General features: G+C 36.5%; 1 protein-coding gene across 1 annotated transcript in view; it reads left to right on the forward strand.

Moving 5' to 3' along the window:
• Positions 1-22,898, forward strand: part of LOC129247243 (uncharacterized) — a 62,538-nt gene that overhangs the window by 25,238 nt on the left and 14,402 nt on the right. Inside the window, exons 3-7 of the mRNA XM_054886291.1 lie at positions 2,745-2,956; positions 12,169-12,295; positions 15,068-15,201; positions 21,864-21,986; positions 22,057-22,240. Of these exons, the coding sequence (XP_054742266.1) occupies positions 2,745-2,956; positions 12,169-12,295; positions 15,068-15,201; positions 21,864-21,986; positions 22,057-22,240 (780 nt within the window). The remainder of the gene's footprint in view (positions 1-2,744; positions 2,957-12,168; positions 12,296-15,067; positions 15,202-21,863; positions 21,987-22,056; positions 22,241-22,898) is intronic.

Below are 22,898 nucleotides of genomic sequence, written 5' to 3' on the forward strand. Positions count from 1 at the left end.
CTAAATTTTTTTAAAAGCACATACTGGCTTTAGGAGAAATAGGGAAAGCTCTCCACGCGGCATCACAATGGGCTATGAGCCTGAGTGTGTCCCACAGGACAACCGCTTCAACCAAACCTAACCTAGTATTTCCAGCTTAATTGTTGGATTTTAACAATTTTCAATTTTAACTTTCGGGACGTTTCGCTAAAGCCTATAAATTTCACACAAAAAAGGTATTTTTCTTATACACAGAATAACTCTGTCTGTAAGTCCATGTACGATTTTTGGATATTGCCTGTGCATATCGCCCCAACTCCAATGAATGGTTTTGGTTGGATCTTCCAGGTCTTTAAGCTATCCCTCAGAAAGTATTTGATTGACGTTGGATTTGAATTTGCACAGTTGCACAAGTTGTTCCTCAAGAAGCGCCAGTACTTCTTCCTGGTGAAGTACATAAAAATCAGTATATGATCTAAATCCAAATTCGTTTAAATAAAACTACACTTAAATAAAATAATATTTACTCTGTTTGCGTAGAAGCCTCAAACGAAGGATGGGCCATCTCGGACTCATTCTAGCAATGCAAAATTTCTATAGGCATCGGAAAGCTTCACTAAACAACTTCGACCTCCATCCCAACTGGTCTGATCTCGAAATTTGTTACCAAAAAGTACAAGCAAACTTTTCCCCTGGTTTCAATGAAGTGCTGCACAAATTTACCCAATCTTTGATTTAATTTTTTCTTGTGGGATATGAGCAAATTTAACGCCCTCTTTTTCGCACATTTTGTGGCATAACAAAAACAGTATAACCTGTTAACTTTTAAGCAAAAGTTTTCGTTTCTATGCTTTTGAGTACTTTTTCTTTAGAATCTACTCTGAAATGTAAGATAACTCGCGGCTGGCAAAGATATTTTAGAAAAGTGACAAGGCACAGAAGGTAATAAAATAGAGGGCTTCTTTCGGTTGCTCAATTACACCACACGAAAATACTATAACACCAAAAATTATTTGGTTGTTTAGGTTTAGAAACAAAAACAAATATGTCGCGCGGAAAAGCTTTGTCTGAATTTGAGCAGAGACAAATTTTAGCATGGAGAGAGACCTTACGATGTGAGAGATTACAAACAAATTAAAAAGAAACAAAGCTACGGTGCAGCATTATTTCCATTTGAAAGAAAAGTACAGAAGTATCAAGAGAAGTGGTACAAAACTAATATAAAATCAAACGTTTAGCTGTGCAACAAATTTTGCAAGCGAATTCTAGTCCAGAAAATGTTAAACGAGTACCCATACGTAAGTTAACCACATGACACAAACAGCCCAGATTTAGATTTACAGAAAAGTATCAATTTTGGGAAGATGTACAGAAGAGAGTAATTTGTTCCGATGAAAAAAAAAATAAAAATCAATCTACACAGACGACACCCAAATGTGTTGGCTTGATAAATGGAAGAAGAAAGATGAGAGACTGGCCCGTAATTTCTGAGGCAGTTCTGTCATGTTTGGGCAGCGCTAGTGTCAAAGGGAAAACGCCTTTACGTTTCATATCCACAAACGTGAATAGTGTCAATAGAATAATGTCATAGAACTTCTAGACGAAGTACTTATTACCTTTTTTGATGATAATTTTTGGAGTGGATTTTCTAGCATGACAACTCAGCCGTTCATGCTTCCAAAGCAACAAAAGAGTTTTTGAACGGTGTGCTTGCAACCCTGACATCAACCTAATCGATTTTTTCACAATCAGAAGACATTTTGATAGCGCTAAGAGCTTAAAAAGCACGATTAATGTCGAACTTCAGCGAGTTATGATCAAAGGAGGATCCAACACAAATTACTAGGCTCCTAACACGAAGGATTCTATTTGTTTATTTTAAATGAAATAACATTGGTCTTATACTGTGTCGTTCTATAGGTTTTTCTTTTCTTAGTAGTTTATTTAAGTGCCGTGAAATGTGTGATTATTTTTGAATATTTTTACAACATTTGTCATTAAAAGCTTAGATATTAAATACATAAATTGTTAGCCCTATACTCCTAATAAAAATGTAAGAAATTTAGTTGATCGTATAATTTTTTCGTGTGATGTACTATTCAGACGTGTTTTATTTAACTAGAAATGCTATCAAAAGATTGTAATTGGCACTTGCATCTTTTGTTGGGAGTTTGGCTGGGCTCTTCCCTTCTATTTGCGGCGTTCATTTTGATGTATTTCGGGAACGATCGCTGGAGATGCCACAACGTATACAGCGAAATCCTCTTACAGGAGCGTAATTATGAGTATGAAGTGAAACCTTTTTTTCATTTCCATTTCAGTTTCACCATATGCATACTTATACACATACATACATGCTCGTATATGCGTGCTACGTGCAACGCAGTAATCGACGAATTTCACTTATCCTTTCCTTTAAAGTTTCTCGTCTGAATTTTTAATTTGGAATGCAATTTCATGTATCCGATGTACAATATTGCTGACAATCAATTAATGTAATTGAAGTGTTCACGTCTGGGATGTGCGCGGCGCCACATGTCGGTGTGAGTACGCGAAATTGCAGCTTATATGCTGACACAAAGAATTAATATTAAACAAGAGCGAAGAGAGAAGAGAAATGTAGGAAAATAATACAACAGACAGCAAAACGCGTTTGCTATTTTTACGCGATTTTATTCTTCATCTCGTGTTGCTTATAGGGATTTCATACACTGACCGACCAACACTTATTCCACTCTCCTTTGTTCTGATCTCTTCATCCACAGACACCAGCACGGCGTTGAGCAACGTGAGCGTCTCCATACCGTCAGCCGTTAAACGTGGCGATAATGCTATCTTAATCTGCAATTACAACCTGGAATATGACAATCTATACACCGTTAAATGGTATCGCGGAAGACGCGAATTTTATCGCTACACACCGAAGGAGAATCCAGCGTTGAAGATATTTCCCGCCAGTGGTGGATATACAGTCGATGTGAGTATAATAACACACATGCACTTATGTACCAGTATGAAAATAAAACACAAAATATTGTAATTAAAAACAAAGTGCGCACACACATACATACTTCCACACATACACCCGTATTTATGTGCTTGTAGTCATTGTCACACTCAGCACTTATTCAGGATGTTAAAATTAAATTTCCTTTTAGCCACCAGTTGTATAGTTTTTCGCGACGCTGGGAAAATTAAAAATCGCCATCAACAAGAAGGCTTTAATTTCTGGATATTTTCCCTGCTGTTGGCCTTGAGCGCTGAAAGTTTTGTTTACTTTTTTCCTCTGCTTGCTTTAATTTGTTCGCAATTAATCGAGAAATCTTCGGCACAACAGGAAAAACTATTTAACAATAAAAATTAAAGAATAGAGTATTGTTGTGGCCAGCAATGCTGCTGTTTTAAAGCATAATTTTTGGCGCGCTCACTCTTTACGCTTGCTGGCCAGCATTCATCCATTAAGAATTTTCCGCACGCGTCGCAAAATTTCAGCTTTAATTACGCTGACTCATTGAAATGCGGTCTGCGGCTTGAAAACTTTAAGTCAGGACATTTTTCGGGCTACTTTCTTAAACAATTTAATTTACAGAGAAGGACTGAAGTCTAGATACAGCAGCATATTTTCTTTTTTCCCAGAAGGTATACAATACCTGAAAAAAATGTTCATGTAGTTTTTTCGAAATTCATATCTATATATATTATATATATAAAAGAAAGTCATGTTATTTACACTATTTATAACTCGAGAACGGCTGAACCGATTTGGCTGAAAATTGGTGGAGAGGTAGCTTAGAACCAGGAGACAGACATAGGATACTTTTTATCCCATTCCAACGCGTTTCCGTGAAGTCACTATAAAATGTGGTATAACAAAAACGCATCTGATATGGAATAACAAAACGCAAATGAAAGCTAAACGTAATTTTGTCTATGCTTAAGTAGAAAATTTGATAATATAAATTTTGTCAGAAATATATAATCACAGTAATTTGTATTCTCTTTGAATCATCATTATCAATGCCGCGACCAAGACGATCGAATCTTTCCCGACAAAGCCGCAATACAAGAACGATACGAAACATTATGAATGAAACGACTGAAGAAGCACAAGGAATTGCCCGTGAAGAGCGCCGCGTTAGCATGGCTTGACTTCGCGCTTCTCACTCACAAGAGCAAAGCGAGGCAGCCCGTGAAACGGCTCGGTTGGCAATGCGAAATCGTCGAGCGAATAACAGAGATAAGCAAGTAGATCATTTTCGACGCACAAGAAGAGAATTATCAAGTGCTGATTTGAATCGAGTAGCGTTTCGGTATGATTGCAACACTGATTACTGCTTGCATCCTAGCGTTTACATTGGGCCAATGAACGTTGTTTGCGAGTATTGTGGCACATTGCAATTTTCCGGAGAAACGCCCGGCTTGTGCTGCCTTAGTAGAAGAGTGAAATTGCCATTATTGACTTTTTTGGAGGCGCAATGATTTTACTGTCTGGCTACTTCCGCCAAACACTGCCAGTAATTCCAAGATCAACGGCTGCTTACGAAATAAACGCTTGCCTCAAATCATCGAATCTATGGCGCTATGTGAAGAAACTTCAGCTGACAACAAACATGAGAGTTGCATTACTTAATGATACATCTACTGAAGATTTCTCTGAGCAATTACTGACTATCGGTAATGGTCGAGTACTTCTCGACGAATCGAGCGGATTGATTTGATTTCCTCAGAATTTCTGTAACTTTGTCTCATCGAAAGACGAACTTATCAATAAAGTATTCCCAAACATCATTAATAACTACAAAAATAATGAATGGTTGAGTGAGCGAGTAATTTTAGCGGCTAAGAATAAAGATGTAGATGACCTAAACTACATAATTCAAAATTATATCATTAGAACAATGCATTCATTCAAATCCATTGACTGTGTAACAAATGAAGATGAAGCCACCAACTATGCAATTGAATTTTTAAACTCGTTGGACGTGCCTGGCTTACCACCGCGCAACTTACGCCTAAAAGTTGGCTCCGTAGTAATCATGCTTCGAAGCATAAGTCCACCAAAACTTTGCAACGGTACGCGTTTGGTGGTAAATAAATTGATGAACAATGTGATTTACGCGACGATACTCAAAGGAAAATTCGAAAAGAAGAAGTTCTCATTCCGAGGATCCCGATGATCTCAACCGATCTTCCGTTTGAGTTTAAAAGACTTCCATTTCCGATCCGCCTTGCAATCGCCATGACCATTAACAAATCACAAGGCCAATTCTTGAAAGTTTGTGGTCTGAATCTAGAAAATCAATGTTTCTCACATGATCAGTTACATGTGGCATGTTCACGGGTCGGAAAACCATCTGCGTTGTTTGTTCTTGCACCTGATAATAAAACAAAAAATGTCGGGTATCGCAAGGTGCTTAACTGAAGAGTACAATCTATTAAAGCTTCATTGAAATACTTGATTAATAAAAAAATAAACTTAATAAAATCAGAAATCTTCTATTTTATTGCCTCTAGGGCGGAACAAAGTTCGCCGGGTCAGCTAGTTTATTCATAAAATTACAAAAATCAAATTATTTCACTGGTTTTATAACAAAAAAAATGAACAGAACAGCAAAAAAGCGGTATAACAAATATGTAAACCCAGTTCAATTGACTTAAAACCAAACAAATTTCCTCATTTTAAAACTATGTTTTTTAATACTTTTAGTATTTAATAGGTCCACCACCGTTATCAATCACTGCTTGTAAGCGCCGTGGCATTGGTCCAACTAGTTGGGTAAGCGCTTCCTGCGTTATTTGGTTCCACACCTCTATCAACTCTTTCTGGGAAGTTAAAAAATATGCTGCTGGATGTTAGGTCGGAAGAGTTGAGGAGTTTGCAAGCTTCCTCATTTACGTGCCTTAAAGCCTGAGGGAGTGTTTTTTCATTTCTTCGGCGACCGTAGAGAACTTGAGGTTACGATATCTTTATTTCGAACGAACCAATGTGAGTTGAGTATATCTCGAAGGATTTTATTCTGGACTCGCTGAGGTACATTTATTTTACTTTGACTGGCACAACCCCGTAATTGCGCGCCATAGGACCACAAAGGTTTTATAATTTGTTTAGAGCTATTTTGTTATATAGGGATAGCTTTGATCTTCGTCCAATTGGCCATCTCGTCTTTGTTAACTTCAGATGGACTTCATACCGTTCAGGTTTTTTAAGCTCCTTCCATCGAAGTTTAGCATCGAGCGTCATGTCAAGGTTTTTCGTAGTTTTTGCATGCGGTACTGTGGCACCTAGCAGAAATGCGGCACCTGAATATGATTAGTGGCAATTTATCAAATGTGATATGAGTTTGAGTGCTGCCACCGTAGCCGACTGAGTTGGTGCCTAGGTTCGAACCTCCATGCATGAAACAGCAAAATTCTAAAAAAAAAATTCTGATAAAAATTCTAAATTCTAAAAATTCGCGGTCGCCCCCTGGCAGGCGATGGCGAACCTCCGAGTGTATTTCTGCCATGAAAAAGCTCCTCATAAAAAACCATTTGCCATTCGGAGACGGCTTACAACTATAGGTCGCTCCATTTGTGGAATACCATCAAGGCGCGCACCACAAATAAGAGCCTCCTCGGCCAAACACCTAGCAGAAGTGTACGCGCCAATTATTCATTTATTCTTTATATGAAATTGAGCCATGAAATGAGCTCTCATTCTCAGGGTAGACCAACACCTTTGCTACATATTCGAGTAGTTGGGAGCGAACTTACAATCTGCGGACAAGCAGAAAGTAAGTAACACACAAGCACATTTCCCCTCGACAAACACCGGAGCTCAAGAATTTTCACTCAATATTCCCAATATTTTCAATGCTTCCTGCTGCAGAATTAAATTTACAATTAAATATTCATTTTCTTGCGCTGTAAATTTCCTCAGCGTGCGGCACGTAAATATTTACACTTTATTTACTTTGTTTTTGTTCATCAAGCATCCCCAAAAGTATGCAATGCTCAAGGCAATAATTTATTTGGCACATGTAAGTTCCCAGCAGTAAATCGAAATGCCTCAACTTAAATGCTTTATTCGGCTCTTTTCTCCATGAAGCAACTACCACGCAACTATTTGCGCCTCTAAGCAGCAACTTAGAGTTAGTCCTAGCTGCACTTTCAAGGCGGTGCTAGTTTCTACAATTTTTATAAGAAAGGAGTTTTTAAAAACGAAAATATGGTCTCTTTGAACCAAATTTCGTACTAGTTGGAGAACTAGTTATTTATTGAGGCTCCCCAATTCGTACTTCGGGGCAGATAGTCGTACTGATAGTTTCGCTTCCGCTTTGACACCAGCTGGTCTTGGCTCATAAGAATATGCATATGAACTCATTAAAATTACATTCAAGTTATTGTGCTGCCTAGAGCCCTTTGCAACGGTACATGCGGTGTTTATGTGTATTTACGCTGCCTGAAAGTATGAAACATAAATGTAATCGAACACTGTAATAGCTCTTGTATGTATGTATATACGTATGTATATCCCTTATACAGTCTTACTCATTCAGGTAATATATGCACAGTGGATAGAAGTTGCTCGCTGCGAATGATAAACTTTAAAGACATATTTTCTTATTTAATACGTTTTTTTTATTTTTTCATTATTCTTTCTATTAAAATTTAAAAAAATTTTAAGATATGCTTTGTTCATACAATCTCAATTTTCTCCCTATCCGTTTTTAATAGTCCGTGCTTCATATCAAAGCTTTAAAAAACGTTTTTTTTGTTTTTTTTTTTTGAAAATCTGATGCTCTGCTACAGCGAATTCGTCCCTCAAAAGAACGGATGCCAGGAAAGTTGCTTGACTGCGGCAAAATAAGCGAAAAATCGATGTTATTTTGAGTACTCTGAAGTGGCCATTTTGTGATGCCTGTAATAATTACAGGTGTGTGATCAAAAATTGGTATTAGTCTTGTCTACAGTAGCTTTAAAAGTTCGTCTTGGCAAAAAAGGCGGCTATGCCGTGCGATAATTTTTGGCAGTTTTCGACGTGAATTAATACAAAGTGCATCGAAGAACTAAATTCATGATAAGACAAGCAATCACGATTCTTTCATCATCATCATAAGATGACCGTTCGGTATGAAACTTTCCGTTACAATTCGCCTCCATGTCACTTGGTCTTCAGCTTGTTTTTACATCAATATGCCCATAGGTTGTATGTCTTCTTCTATGCCATCTCTCCATTATTTTCTCGGCCAACCTCTTCTTCCAGCCTTGTGGATTTGTTTTGAAGATCTTTTCTGCAGTTCTATGTATGTGACAGTAACATTTGCACCTCTGATAAGTATCTGTAACTCGTAATTGTACCGAGTTAAGTATCATCTTCAGGTCGTACAGGACGATATATCTTTCTGAGAGAATTTCTCTCGAAACAAATTAATTTGTTGACCTCATTTGGCTTCGGCACCTAGATTTCGCAACCGTATGTGAGTGTAGGTCTTATGACGGTTTTATATGAGCGGTCACGATACTTTACCGTACTACACCGTAAAAGCTGTTCGTTGGAAGCTGTTGGATGCTGTTCGCGAAATAATTGAGTGCCCGTACCGTGGCACTCTTGAGGTACCTTTGGGTTTAAGTATGATGAGCTTCAACTCGATTTTGTACAATCACCTTGAGGTGAAAAAGATGTGTTCGCGTTAAATCTTAATTTGTGAAACGCCTTGAAAAATTCACTAAACAAAGTGCCTCAAAAATTTATTCAAATAAATGCAAAAGTGTATTAAAATGTTATTAATCATGGAGAATATTTTCAAAAATAATAAAAGCGTTTTCAGTCACCAATGCTATTTTTTCCATTTTTAGGCCACAAATATTCATACCAACCCTCGTATACTAGCACAAGTTAATATATTTGGTACAAATTTTAAAGACTCGCAACTAAATTTTTATTATGAATTTACATAAATATGTGAAATGATAGTGTTTGATAACCTACGAATGGTTTAACTGACCCACTGTAAATACTTGGATGCACATAATTACAATAAACCAAAATTTATTAGTTTCACATACGCCGTATAGCGAATTCAAGACCTGCTTATTGAAAATTCTCTTGGTTGTGAAAAATGCGCTCGAGCCTGAAATCATATAACGAGAGGACAGCTGAAGCGCCAAATGCGGCGGCGTTGCTCTGGCTAACAGCTGTATGCCACTTACGCCATCCTCTCTGTACGTATGTATACACATACGTATGTATGTGAGTGCATTGCAACACATATACAAACCAATTGAATGCATATCGAAATAGGTGTACGAGTATGTACAGCATCATATTTGAGTATTTACATACATACATTCATACATACGCACATACATACACTGATTCTTTATATCGATATTATTGCAGAAAACATCAATTTCTGTGCCTGTAATTACAGCGAAATTCATGGGAGCACGCATGAGTTAATTTAACATACTTAAAAATACACACACACGCGCATATATGCACACATATTTATATTCGTATGAACAAATTGTATTGGAGCACGTATTTCCCTGAGTATGCGGCGGATAGAGTTTGTGTGCACAAACTACTTCCCCTTTCTTAGTTCCAATCCAACGGCGAAACGATTGTCTGTGTGTTTCTTTAACTTTGGACAGTTAAGACATTTTTGTCTACTTAATAAAAAAATAATTTGTAAGATGACTTTCTGCCTTTTCAAAGTCGAAAATGGAAACTAACGAAATAAATAAAATGTTATAAGCCTTTCGGAAAACTTTACCATTTTAGTTCATTCTTACAGCTTAGTATAAATTTTTAATTATAAAGTCTCAAAGTTAGTTAAACTTCCGGTGAAGAATTTTCTTGTCCAGTAGTCTATACTGTTGTCCAATTAAAATGAGTTTAAATTTTATGAACGAAAATCATAAGAAATATCCGGCAGTCAGCTCTTTAACACTTCAACAGACAAGTTATAATTAAAATGGCGCTTTTTCTTGTTTTTAAAATTTTTATTGAAAAAAAAAAAAACATTAAAATATTGCTCATACATTATGCAGTACGGACCTTTCGGCAGCTAAAAAAAAATAATAATTTAATTTGAAACATAAAGTGTGCGTGTCAGATTTCTTGCGCAATTCGCGTGACTCGTTGAACTAAAATCAGGTATATACAGTTAGTAACAGAAGTAAGTATACATCCATCGGATACGTTTTAAATTTTCCCCGAATCGATTCCTTCAAACAACCTAAGTTATAGCAAAATTGTGTTTTATTTACATGAATGAAATAGAAAAATCATATTTAATCCAAATAATGACAAAATTTTAAAAAGCAACAAAATTATAGCTTTTTATATTAAGCTTTATAAAAATTCAAAAAAAAAAATTCTCAAAAGTAAGTATACAGTTCATCATACTATTAATTTGTGTAATCAAAAACATAATTAAAATCAAATCCTAGTATTTGGTAGGATAACTATTAGACTTTACAATCGCTTTAAGTCGTGATGGCATTGATTTCACCAAGTTTTCAGTTACAGCTGGTGGTATTTTATTTCATTCCTCTTGAAGGATGTTTTTCCTCTTTAAATGTTCCCATAAATGTTGGATTGAGTTGGTATCCGGGGACTGTGGCGGTGTTTTCAGGTGTTTTCGCACGTTCCTCCAAGGCCCAATTTCGTAGCTCATTCTTTTAAAATATTTTTCAAAATATTTAAGTAACCATATCTGTCCATAATATTTTCGATAAATATCAAGTTTCCAACCCAGCTCGCAGCCATACATCCCCAAACCATCACAGAGCCCGCTCCATGCTTCACGGTGCACAAACACTGAACTTACACTTATCAAAAAATACCTGTATGACTTGGTTCCAAAACGTTTGGCCATATTTTTCATGATCTTTTGCGAATCAAATCCGTTTACTCCGATTGACACTACTCACGAAGAGCTTTTTCCTAACATTGCGCCCATGATAACCAGCACTATGCAAAACCCGGCGAATAGTTTGGGTGCTACATTGTTTTCCAATCTCATTTTCAACTTCAGATTTCAATTTGGGGGCACTTATTTTGCGGTTTGCCCTGATTTCCCAGTACACAATTACCATGTGTGAAATATTTTGATTGCATATTAAGGAAAGCGTTAGCGTCAAACAATTCCATAAATCAGGCTCCTGTATACTTATTTACGTTACTAACTGTAGTTCAGTTAATCATACTTTCTGGCAGGCAATGCCAAACCTCCGAGTGTATTTCTGCTTTCAAAAATCTCCTCGTAAAAAATATCTGTCACTCGGAGTTGGCTTAAAACTGTAGGTTTCCCTATTTGTGGAATAACGTCAAAAAATGTACGCGACAAATAAAAGTAAGAGCTCGGTCAAACACCTAAAGAGGGTGTATGCACTTATTATATACATATATACAAACATACTTTTGTACTTAAGGCCATTACTAAGAGCAGGCTTTAGTGCACTTGATAGCCGACCAACTGGTTTTCTTTCATTTCCTCACGCTACAGAGGATTCATAGGCTTAAATTGCTTAGGCTGGCATTGCCGAGTCAAGTTTTCTTGTTGAATCGTCACTAAATGTGCTGAGATTCACTGATAAGCAATTCCCGTTGCCAAGCGCCCTTTTACCAAACCTCATCATTTATCTGAACGAGAATATACTCAAGGTTTGCAACACTGGCGAACACAGAATTTTCATCTCCTTAGCTTAAGACTTAAGAGTTAAGTGCATCACCTACAGGTATTATTGAAAACAGACTATTACTAGTTTTCTTCGTTTTTAGTGAACTTTTGCACCTCTTTTGCTTTATAATATTTTGTTGGATTTATCCTTTTTCATATTCTTAAATATAGATATGTACCTAGAAAAGGGTACATACAAAATAAATTTTCTCTTGTCTTACCCGGCCAAGGGATCTTATCGTATTCGCTAAATGTTCAATAATTCTAGCCCGCCATATTTTTTGCATATTGCATTATCAGAAAGTCATTTTCTATAAATATAAATAGATGTGTAATAATTCATACATACATACATACAAGGATAATGTAACATAAAATATAAATAAAATGTGCAATATATCTCATGAAAAAAGCTGCCGTTCTTCCCGCATTCTGGGCTCCTTTAAACAATTTTTGTCATACTTTTATTTACTCTAACATCTATGGAATTCTTCTTAATTTTTTAAACAATTTTTTGCAGATGTCTGAATCAAATGCCACACACGTCTTCATTCGTAACCCCACGTCTGGCAAATATAGCTGCGAGGTTTCCGCCGATGCTCCATCTTTTGACACATTCTTTGTGTCGGGCGAAATGGAAGTTGTGGGTAAGTTAGCAATTTTACTTCCAATACACATTTCGTTGACTGAATGGCTTACAAGTTCTTAAATTATTTATCCAACTACGATAACATTTTAATGAGTTATGAGATTTGCCTTTTTCATTTTCGGGAAAGTTTCGGACAAAAGAGCGTTAAAACAATAGAGCATAAACAGCCCAGTACACAAAAGACACGCTTTCTCGCCCGAAACAAAACGTCAAAGGAAGTTGCTGTTGTTTATTGTTATTTTTAATTCCTCTTTTTTCTCACTCAAAACAGTTGAAAATTGACACTTTTCACAAATACGCTTGGAATTTTTTGTGGCCGACTTCGGGCTAATGTGAAACACAAATTACTCTTTCAAACAATGGGCAGCTTCGCGAACCCAGGGCGACCTCGGGCGAGCGGGGAATCCAGCTAATTGCTGGTATACTCGAGTTTGTTGGTACCCAATAGATGTCGCTGGGGCCGGGATATTTATAGAAAACATATTTATGTTCGAATTTGGTTTAAATTCAGCGCATTTGATACCTTAACGGGTTGGGTGACGCTGTGATCGATATTATGCTCGTATTTATGGCACGATTTATCGAAGAATATGACTTTTTGTTGTATTTTCCATATACTTAGACTTCCAAGAGGCTAACTTTAATACATACTTTCTGTTTTCGTTCTTTGTTGAAATGTAATAAAATGGCTTTTTGGTGCAGCCCGAACTAAATTACTTGGGAGTGTGAATTACGTAATATTATAAATACCTGGTAGTGGCTCCAAAAGTTTTGTTACGATCTTAATGAAGAAGTGCCCAGTTGATTCACATAGAAGGAGTTATTGTTTTAGGGTGAAATTAATCATCAGGAAAATAAGTACGGACTTCCCTACATCGAAATTGCATTTGTTTTAAAGATATTGACGAAGTTTTATACTTTAGAGCTTTTCCAAAATAAAATCAAAAATATATTAATTGAGAAGATTAGTATTGGTTTAAAAAAGAAGTTCGATTGACGTTGATGGCTATAGCCGATTAGGCAAAGAACAAATTCGTATTGTTTTTATATAAAGAACGAAATTTCTTAGAAATTTCTTGTGGCTCCTGCTGTATTGTACTACGAGGGTGGTTGATAAGTTTTTAGAATGAAAAACTAGACATTGGTTTTTTAACAAAAAATTGATTTATTTTTCGACATAATCTCCTTTTAAGTCAATACATTTTTTCCAACGCTTTTCTAACATATTTATTTATTCCTTCTCTAAAATAAGTTTTTTCAAAACCTTCAAAATAAGCATTTGTTTCAGCTATAACTTCACTATTTGACACAAATCTTTTTCCGCCGAGCCATTTTTTCATATTTGGAAAAAGGAAAAAGTCACTGGGAGCTAAATCTGGCGAATATGGCGGATGAGGGAGCAATTCATAGCCTAACTCATTTATTTTTTCCTGCGTTTTCCAAGATGAATGTGAAAGACGATTTTCTTATTCTTCAAATATGGCCGCTTTTGCTTAATATTTTGGTCCAATGTATCCAACAAAGATGAATAATATTCAGCTGTGATGGTTTTACCGTTTTCAAGATAATCTATAAAAATTATACCTTGTGCATCCCAAAAAATAGATGCCATAACCTTACCAGCTGATGCAACGACCTTTGCCTTCTTTGGAGCACTTGAGCCACGTTCTACCCATTGTTTGGACTGTTCTTTAGACTCTGGTGTATAGTGGTGGATCCACGTTTCATCCATCGTTATGAAATGACGCAAAAATCCCGATGGATTTCTGTTAAACATGTCTAAACCAACTTTTGAAGTCGACATTCGGTTCATTTTTTGCAGAGGAGTTAGCAAACGCGGCACCAATCTTGCTGAAAGCTTTTTCATACCCAATTCATCATGTATTATGTTATGCACACGTTCATAACTATTGTTCACAATGTCAGCAATCTCTCTCAGTTTAATTCTTCGATCTTGTGTGACAATTTTGTACACTTTTTTCACCGTTTCTGGAGTCGTTACCTCTTTTGGCCTCCCAGAGCGTGGCTCATCTTTGGTGCTTATCCGACCACGTTTAAACTCGTTTACCCAATTGTAAACTGTTGCATTTCAGGGTGCATGTTCTCCTAATACTGTCTGCAACTCCTCAATAATTTGTTTCTGGTTTAAACCTTTCAGATGAAAGTACTTTATAACAGTACGAAGTTCACTTTTTTCCATTTTTAATAAAAATACAATAGTGTTTTCCAAAAATAATTCTCAAAAAAGTACCGTTTGACCGTATGTTATGAAATTTTGACAGCTCGCTGTTCACTTTTAACGATCGCAATAATTCAGTACATTAACGACCGATAGATGTCGCAATTCTAAAGACTTATCAATCCACCCTCGTAAGTGACATAAAATTTAATTTAATTTTAATTCGCGTTGATTTTTGATAATTTCTTTTGTTCACGGTATTATGCATTTGATCCATATAACGAATGTTCGAAATTTTGTTTGTAAGAAATTTATCATAACTATGCCAGAATCCACTGGGTTACAAAACTGGATATTCGAAATTTTTCTCAAAATTCAGATTAAAATGATTTTGAATTTTGGATGTTACGTAATTTAAAAATACAAGAAAAGTTTGCAATTTTAAGTTATATCTTTTTTGTTGTTGTATAAAACATATTTCTATAAAAAGATAAAAGGAATTAAACGTGTCACGCTGATGTTATTGTGAACATGGGCGTATATGACTTAATAAATATTTTTACACAAATACATTTATTATTTACTTCCCAGAACTTCCCACGCAGCGTCCGGTAATAACAGGGGTGCATTCGCGCTATCGCCTTGGTGATGTTGTCAACGGCAACTGCTCATCGGATTTCTCCAAACCAGCAGCAAATTTGACTTGGTGGATCAATGACGTGCAGGTATGAATAGACAAATAATGCGTTTAGTGATTAATTTCTTTGAAAATACTTCGATTTATTAAATATTTGTAATTGTAACATACTTTTAGGCGCATTGTGTTTAATAAGCCAATACCGTTGCGTGTTCGAGTTTAGTGAAAACACTTTCGGAGTAAAATTATTGATGTCAGAGTAGGATGATACATACCATATAATGATATTTGGCTTCTGTTGCTTCTCTTTTCTCCTCGCCCTATTCATGTTCGCAAATGCCTGATGCCTGACAGTCAATTACTTCGATACTATTACATTTTTTCTGCTTCCGAGTGCTGCTGCTGCTGCTGCTGCTGCTGCTACACATTTTCATTAAAGTGTCGTATAAATCAAATCAGAAACGAAAAAACTTTAATGATTTTGCTGCACTCAGGCTATTCCGCACCCCAAAGTATTTGCAACTGCTGCCGTAGCTCCAGTTCCCATTCCAGTTTTACCTCAACTACACTCAGCAATGGCAGTAACAGCATTGAAACAGCTAAGGGCCAATCAAATTTCACTTGCTTTGGTTGTAACGACACTTCACTTACGTCAGGAATGCTGAAGGACATCCTTAACCGAAAAGAGCAAACCCCTGCAAAGAAAAAAAAATCTCGAAAAAATATTCTTAATGAACGTTTTACTTCCGAAATACTTCCAATTTCTCCGCTTCTGCTTCTTGAGCAGCTATCGCCTGAAAATATTTGCTGCAGCTGAAAAAAAAATTCAATTTGAAATCAATATTGGCTAAAAGTCATTTTACCAAAATGGACAGCAACTGGCAGCCAACTACTAACAGCATTCCAACATTCGAACAAACCTAAGTAAAAACTGCAATGGCGATAAAAAAATCTTTGAAATACTGTTGCCAAAAAAAAAACCAAAAAACATAAACTATAAACCAAAAACGAATAGAAACGAAATGGGGAAAATACCCAAACTGTGAACAGATTTATGAAATGTCGAAGCAAATGAAATGCCAAAGCAGCCGCAAGCGAAAGCTCACACTTATCGGAGAGGTGTATTGGTATTGGTGGATTGTCGTCTGAAATCCCAGGCAATGGTGTCAGTGCGCCGAAAGTGACATATGTTTGTAGGTTTGCCAAAGCTGCTGGACGCCCTGTGGCTGCTTACCCTAAGTACACCTACGTAAATTCCACTTACTTTACCACAAGACATTCATTCTGTTTCTTTTTTTTTTTTCTTTTCCAATGATTTTTTAATTCCTTTGAGGATTTTTTAGTTTGTTGTAAATGAAAAGTTCGGTGTTCATATTAACTCGAGAACACACACCCGAGGCACAGGGTTTGCACTACAAAAATATCCACTGCCAATATTTTGCTTTTCTGTATTTTCAAGCTAATTTTTTCAGGCATGGCTTAAGTGTAAAATAATAATTTATGTAAAGTACCGTATGAAAATATTTTCTAGCACCCATCAAAAATATTTAATATTAGCAGTCATACCTGAGTGTTAGGAAAATTCAAATTTCTCAGGTACTGAACACGTTACGATTCCTTTATGCCGATAGGGGTAATTAATAAAGAGTATAAAGAGGAAAGCAGTTGGTTTTAAAAGGCTACTTAAATGTGTGATGATAAATGTATTAACAATGGCAGAGTTTTCGTTTATAGTTTCTCGTTTTTAATCTGTCCATAGGATAGCGATAAAATATTGGTGCACCATTATGAGCATCTCTGTAAGGCTTGCGAATTCATTTGCACTCACCAGGTGGCGATGTGGTAGGGATATTTAAAAAAACCCTACCTCATATCCGATTTGTTTCATACTCGGCAATTTCTGTTTCTAACGAGTTTTAGTTTTATTCGGCCATAGTGCAATGCACCCGCTGTGGTCTATGTTTCTTGACCGCGAACCCATAGCTAAATGCGTCTAATACATTTTAGTACTTCATCGGGCTTTTTGTCCCGTATTACCAATGGATTTATAGTCACAGCAGTGAGTGAGTCTTTGTCGCGCGAGATCTGCACATTCGCAGACGATGTGATCTTGTTTTCACCACCCAGCTCGCAAGCTCGACAGACGCTTGATTCTACCCATACTAAATAGTTTCCAGAAAAGAAAACTACTATCCTACAATATTCCCTACATTATCTAGTGAAAGTAGTTGTTGTTGTAGCAGCATAAACGTGGCATGCTTCCGGAATAACAGTCCCTGACCGGATATAGATGCGAGTCGCTCCGGTAACGTAGAATCGATTGCCGTGGGGGCGTCCAGTGAGAGTTCGTAAGGCCTGCCTTTGATTTCTATTTCGAACCAGTGTCTAATGAGTTCAGTGTGGTGAGTGGCTGATAATTTCCTTTAATTAATTTGCGATTTCGCTCATCTATAGAAGAGTAGAGTTTAATATTCCCGTTAACATTTGCCGCGCACAGCCCGAGTACTTTAAAGGGTGGTTAAGTTTCAAGGGCCGGTGTTGATTTTGAATAAAATACAATGTTTTTAAGAAATTATTGTCATTTCTCACCTCCATCCGATGGTCCTAATTTGCGATGACGCTGAGGCACAATTGAGGTTCTATGCCGTTAAGGTAGTCTGGTAACTTATTTTGAAAATTTCGAATTTCGGTTTGTTACATATTTATAAAGTGCGATATATTGGTAATATACTGTACAAATTTTAGACCGAAATTCGAAATATTGACAAAATTATAGCACATACAGAGAGCGGCTCGTACTTGCGCGCGCTAAGCCGCACCGCAGCTTTAAACTCGTGAAAACAAATTTTCTATCTAATGGATTGAGCTGAAATTTAGATATGTTTTTCTACACATCAATAGTTCTGGCGGGTAGTAGATTTAATTTATTTCGTCCCTAACTTTCCATCTTTTAGTCCGATTTCCACTTTAAAAAAAGGCAATTCTCTTACGAAGTCCGCCATTTTGTTATTTTTTGTCAAAATCATTTGATCTTACTACCCGCCAGAACGACAAGCATACTGATTAATAAGCAATTTGTTTTTTCTGTTTCAGATGACCACAAGTGACGAAACACGCCGGACAGCCACTGTTCCTCTCTTTTTTGCCGCTTGCTGCAGTGTACAAAAAGAGTATCAAAACATTAAAAAAAAAATTTTTTTTTGTACACCTTCTGATACCTTAAATAACATACCAGAAAATCAAACCGATTGAATTTTATTTTCCCTTCCAAAAAATGTCCCAAACATGGCCTCAAAAAACGTGTAAGTTACCAGACTACTACCTTAATGCACTCCTTTAGCACTTGAAGTGTTTTGCTGCCTTATCGACGTACCCCTTTTCTTTCAAATAACCCCAAAGAAAGAAGTCCAACGGTGTCGTTGACGTTTAGGTGTGGTTCACATTCAACATCAGCCCTTGAAATTTGACCACCCTTTAGAATCAGCTATTTGCATTAAGCTTTGTCCCAAAGCAACTCTTTACGAGAATCCTCAGAGATTTTGAGAATTTCTTACGCCTTAACATAACCAAGGAGCAGTAAAGCGGAAGTAAATGAAATAACCAGTTTTTGAATTTCAGGAAGCAGATTTTTTTTCTCTTTAATCAAAAAACACTTTTTTCATAGCTACAGGTATTTGTGTTTCAAATAGTAAAATATAAATAAATAATGAGGCACATAATTCAATAACACAAAATTTATAATCTGTAAAAATGAGTGGCACATTTAAAATGCGCAATTTATATAAGAAATTATTTCCAAAATTTATTTTTGCATCACTTCCAACGAGTGGTCAAAAAAGTGACTTGAATTATAGCACATTGAACAGATCTGATCTTTCTCTATTTATTTGGTCTCTAAATCATCACATTTGCTTCAACTCCTCGGAGCTATCAACACTGGCTTACAGATTTAGACATTATAGGGACCAAAAGGACATGCAAAATACTGCGGTTGTTGTTTTTGCTTTACTACTACCACCTGTTCAAAGTGCCTTGAATTCCAGCCATAGTTTGAATTTTAGTAAACGCGAATTGAATTGAATTTTGGACAACTTACATAATCTGGTATATTTTAATTGTCAGAATAACAATTTTCTCTTTTAATACCTTTTTCATGTACAACAATGCAATTACCGAAAGGGGGAATAATCGATTACAAAGTTTGCTCTTTAAAGAGTTCACTGCGCTGAAAGCTCGCTCAACTTTTGCCCTTGAGTATGGAAATGAAAATATCTGAATTCCCAAATTTTCCACATTTTCAAATGGATTAATAACTGCTGAGTCTTCTTCAATACATTTTAAAAAAATAAAAAATAAATAATTGGCGCGTACACTTCTGTTAGGTGTTTGGCCGAGCTCCTCCTCCTATTTGTGGCGTACGTCTTGATCTTGTTCCATTAATAGAGGAACCTACAGTTTCAAGCCGACTCCGAACGGCAGATATTTTTTGAGGACCTTTTTCATGGCAGAAATACACTCGGAGGTTTGCCATTGCCTGCCGAGGGAGGCAATACATTTTAGTGAATTTAAATAGTAGATTCATATAGATTCAATGCTGGTACAGCCCTTTTATAATTTCACGCTTCAGATAGTAAAAAATCTATGAAAAAAATGTATGTTGACTGTTTTTGAGTTCACAAAGTAAACAACACAAGAAAACCAAAAAAAAAAGGATCCAGGCATGAAATATTTCTTTTGGAGTTTCAATGTTCAAAAAACTTAATGAAGTGCTTAAAACACCGACTTCCGAACCCGTCAAATAAGTTTATCCTAAGCTAATCAAACAAAAAAAAATTCAAAATAACTGTTTTTCTAGTACGTGGTATTTTTTTTATAAATAATCGGATAGCAATGGAAAAAGTTTTTTGTATAGGCAACGATGGAGTTTCTTAAATGCGCATACCCTGGAAAGACAGTACATTTAATAGTATGCATTTCATATGCCTAATGTGAGAGTTGAATAAATAAGGCTAATGATACCTGATGCTTTCAGCTGACGCCGCCCGCTTATAAATTGGGTAAGCCTTGAAGCTCGAAGATCAAAAAAACCGTCATTAGTCTATTGGGAGGGATACAGCGCAATTTATTGCTTAGATGAATAATAGGTATGCAGCAGGAATTGGCAGTCGGTCTTTAAACCAACCCATTTAGGCCGTTGCCGACTTACAGTAGCAGCTTATCTGCTGGTCCTCGGTAAACCGTTTTGTTTTAAGTGCAAACACATTGATCTGGCTTACACCTATATCCCTAAGGTCATCATTATCATTCAAGAACAGTGAGCTAAACTATGTAAACCTGGTGGGACAGGTCTGACAGACTCTGCCCCCTCCTCATTCTTGCTGGATTCTGCAGCTCCCGCATAGTTGAGTGTTACTTCCACAGTCATTGCATTTCACGGTAGGCAGCGATTCGGAGAAACAACTCGCATTTGATCTTCTGGGGACAATTTCAGAATAACTGCATTGAGTTCAAATGGTAAGGCTTAGTTTTTGAATAAGTATGACATTCTGAAAGCAAAGTAATTTGGAGTAATTTAGTGAGAGAAAAAAATTGAATCGAACCGCATGCCATAAACACCTGCAGCAGAAAACCGCTGAAATGGAATTGTAGAAATGGATTTGAGTAGAACGCATGAATTGCAGTGTGGCATGTGGCAAGTTGCGTAGTAATGCTGTTTAGTGAAACGAAATGAAAGTTTATTGATTTATGCATTTGTTGGCAAACTCAAAATTGAAAATTTCAGTTTTTTATTATTATTCCTTTTTTCTCGAAACTTCTTCAACCAAATTATTTTTTTTGTGAAACACACTTGAAGCAACGGAAGTTGCACTTGAACGCTCAGTGGCAATGGGAACTTGTAATGCAGGTACCTGTAGACACTTGAGCGCTGATTGCGATTTCTGTTTTCACTTCCGAGTTACGACGCCGACGACGATGACTTCAGTTGCGTGCACGCCCCACCACCCGCCCTCACGCCATGTCGTCAGTGTGTCAACTCTTGAACAACTTTTCTGCTTTTGGAGCAAGAAAATATATATGCAGGTACCTATAAATGTAGCTCACGCACACGCAGCCATACACATGGATGCATTTACCGCTTCTGCAACTTCACTTGCTATGCACGCATACAAACACATGTTTTAATACATATTTACAATAGTATGCGCAGTGAAAGCAGAAATTCTCAAATTTACGACTTTGCTTGCAAATCAACAGAAAATTCGTTCATTTCTGGTTTTTATTAGAATTTCTTACTTTTTGTGACTTTGCCAAGTGTCACTTGCCCACAAACATGCACACACCCACATTCTCTATCCCACCCCTCTCTCCTTCGCTCTCCCACTTGCACACTGACTTTCTTTCTTTGCTTACAAATGCGGGTTCATGCGGGCGTTTGTGTCGTCGAGTCGAGTTGTCGAGTCAAAATTACATCGCATTAGGTGGGCGTCATTCTTTCGAAACTAAGCTGCGAATAAATGGGTGGAAATTACATAACCTGCCATGTCGTATATGTAACAAAGTTGTTTTTGAGTAGTGCGTTTGGAATGGAGATGCTTGATTTAAAGTTGCAGCGCCTGTGGGTTTTTGGCTGTAATTTCCAGCACATGAATGTGTTCCAAATTACAACAACAAAACATTTAAATTAAATACTTATTTGAATCACACCGACATTAAAACCCATATTTATTGATCTTTCTCTTATTTTTTTAGGCACCTTTACATTATGTACGAATATTTGGCATTCAACGCCACTTCGCAGAAAATCTCGAGTCCGCTGTGTTGGAAATCAATTTTATCGTCACACTGCAGCATTTCATTAAGGGCCGCTTAAAGGTATTTTCAAAAAATAATTTACATTTTATTGTAAAACTTAAATGACCTTTAAAATTTCCTTCTCTCGCAGCTTAAGTGCTCCGCCCGCATTTATGACATTTACGTGCAAGAAGCCGAAAAGCTTATCGAAGAGGATCGCCCGCGTATTCTGGCATCAGGCCGTTCGCCCGAGCTCAATATGTATCCCTTTGATCACATGCCAGACGCAGAAGGTTTCGATGAGCATAATGAGTTATATCTGACGCATTATAACAGTAAGTAGTCTATACTATTTTTTATGTAGAGCTAAGAAACAGGAAAACCATTTCCTGAAATTATGAAAACTGATTAAAAAATGTCCACCAGCTGAGATAAAGGTTTCTTGTTTTCACTATCAAAGGAAACTCAAAGAGTTTAAAACGTCATAAAATGAAAATATCTTTAGTAGCTTCATTGCTACGTTCATAAAGTAATAGCAGAAAAAAAAGGCCAGTCGCACTATGTGCGCATATTTGAAGTGAAACTTCTTAATTTCTGGATTAAATTTAAATGTTTTAATGAGGATTGAAATGATTTTTTATAAAATTATTGTACATAAAATAATATTGGATATTATTATTCATTCACTTTTGAAATTTGTACATTTGTCGGTGCTTCAATAGCCTGTACATTTTGTATTTATGGTGCAATAGCAGCAGGGGATGCAATCGGTTTGTGGTAACTGAAATAGGATATATTTGTTCTTGACTCGATTGTGTCGATATAGCGAGATGCGGCATCTATCGTTGTTCCTGATTTTGTTGTTGAAATATAGTATAGCTGTCATTACTCATTTGAAAATTCAGTTGATTTTCTAAAAATTATATTAATTTCATGGAAGTGTCCGATGCAAAATTTACATTGAAATCTTATGAGAGGTTTCAGATCGTCGGA

Source organism: Anastrepha obliqua, chromosome 5, assembly GCF_027943255.1.
Source record: "Anastrepha obliqua isolate idAnaObli1 chromosome 5, idAnaObli1_1.0, whole genome shotgun sequence".
NCBI lineage: Eukaryota > Metazoa > Arthropoda > Insecta > Diptera > Tephritidae > Anastrepha > Anastrepha obliqua.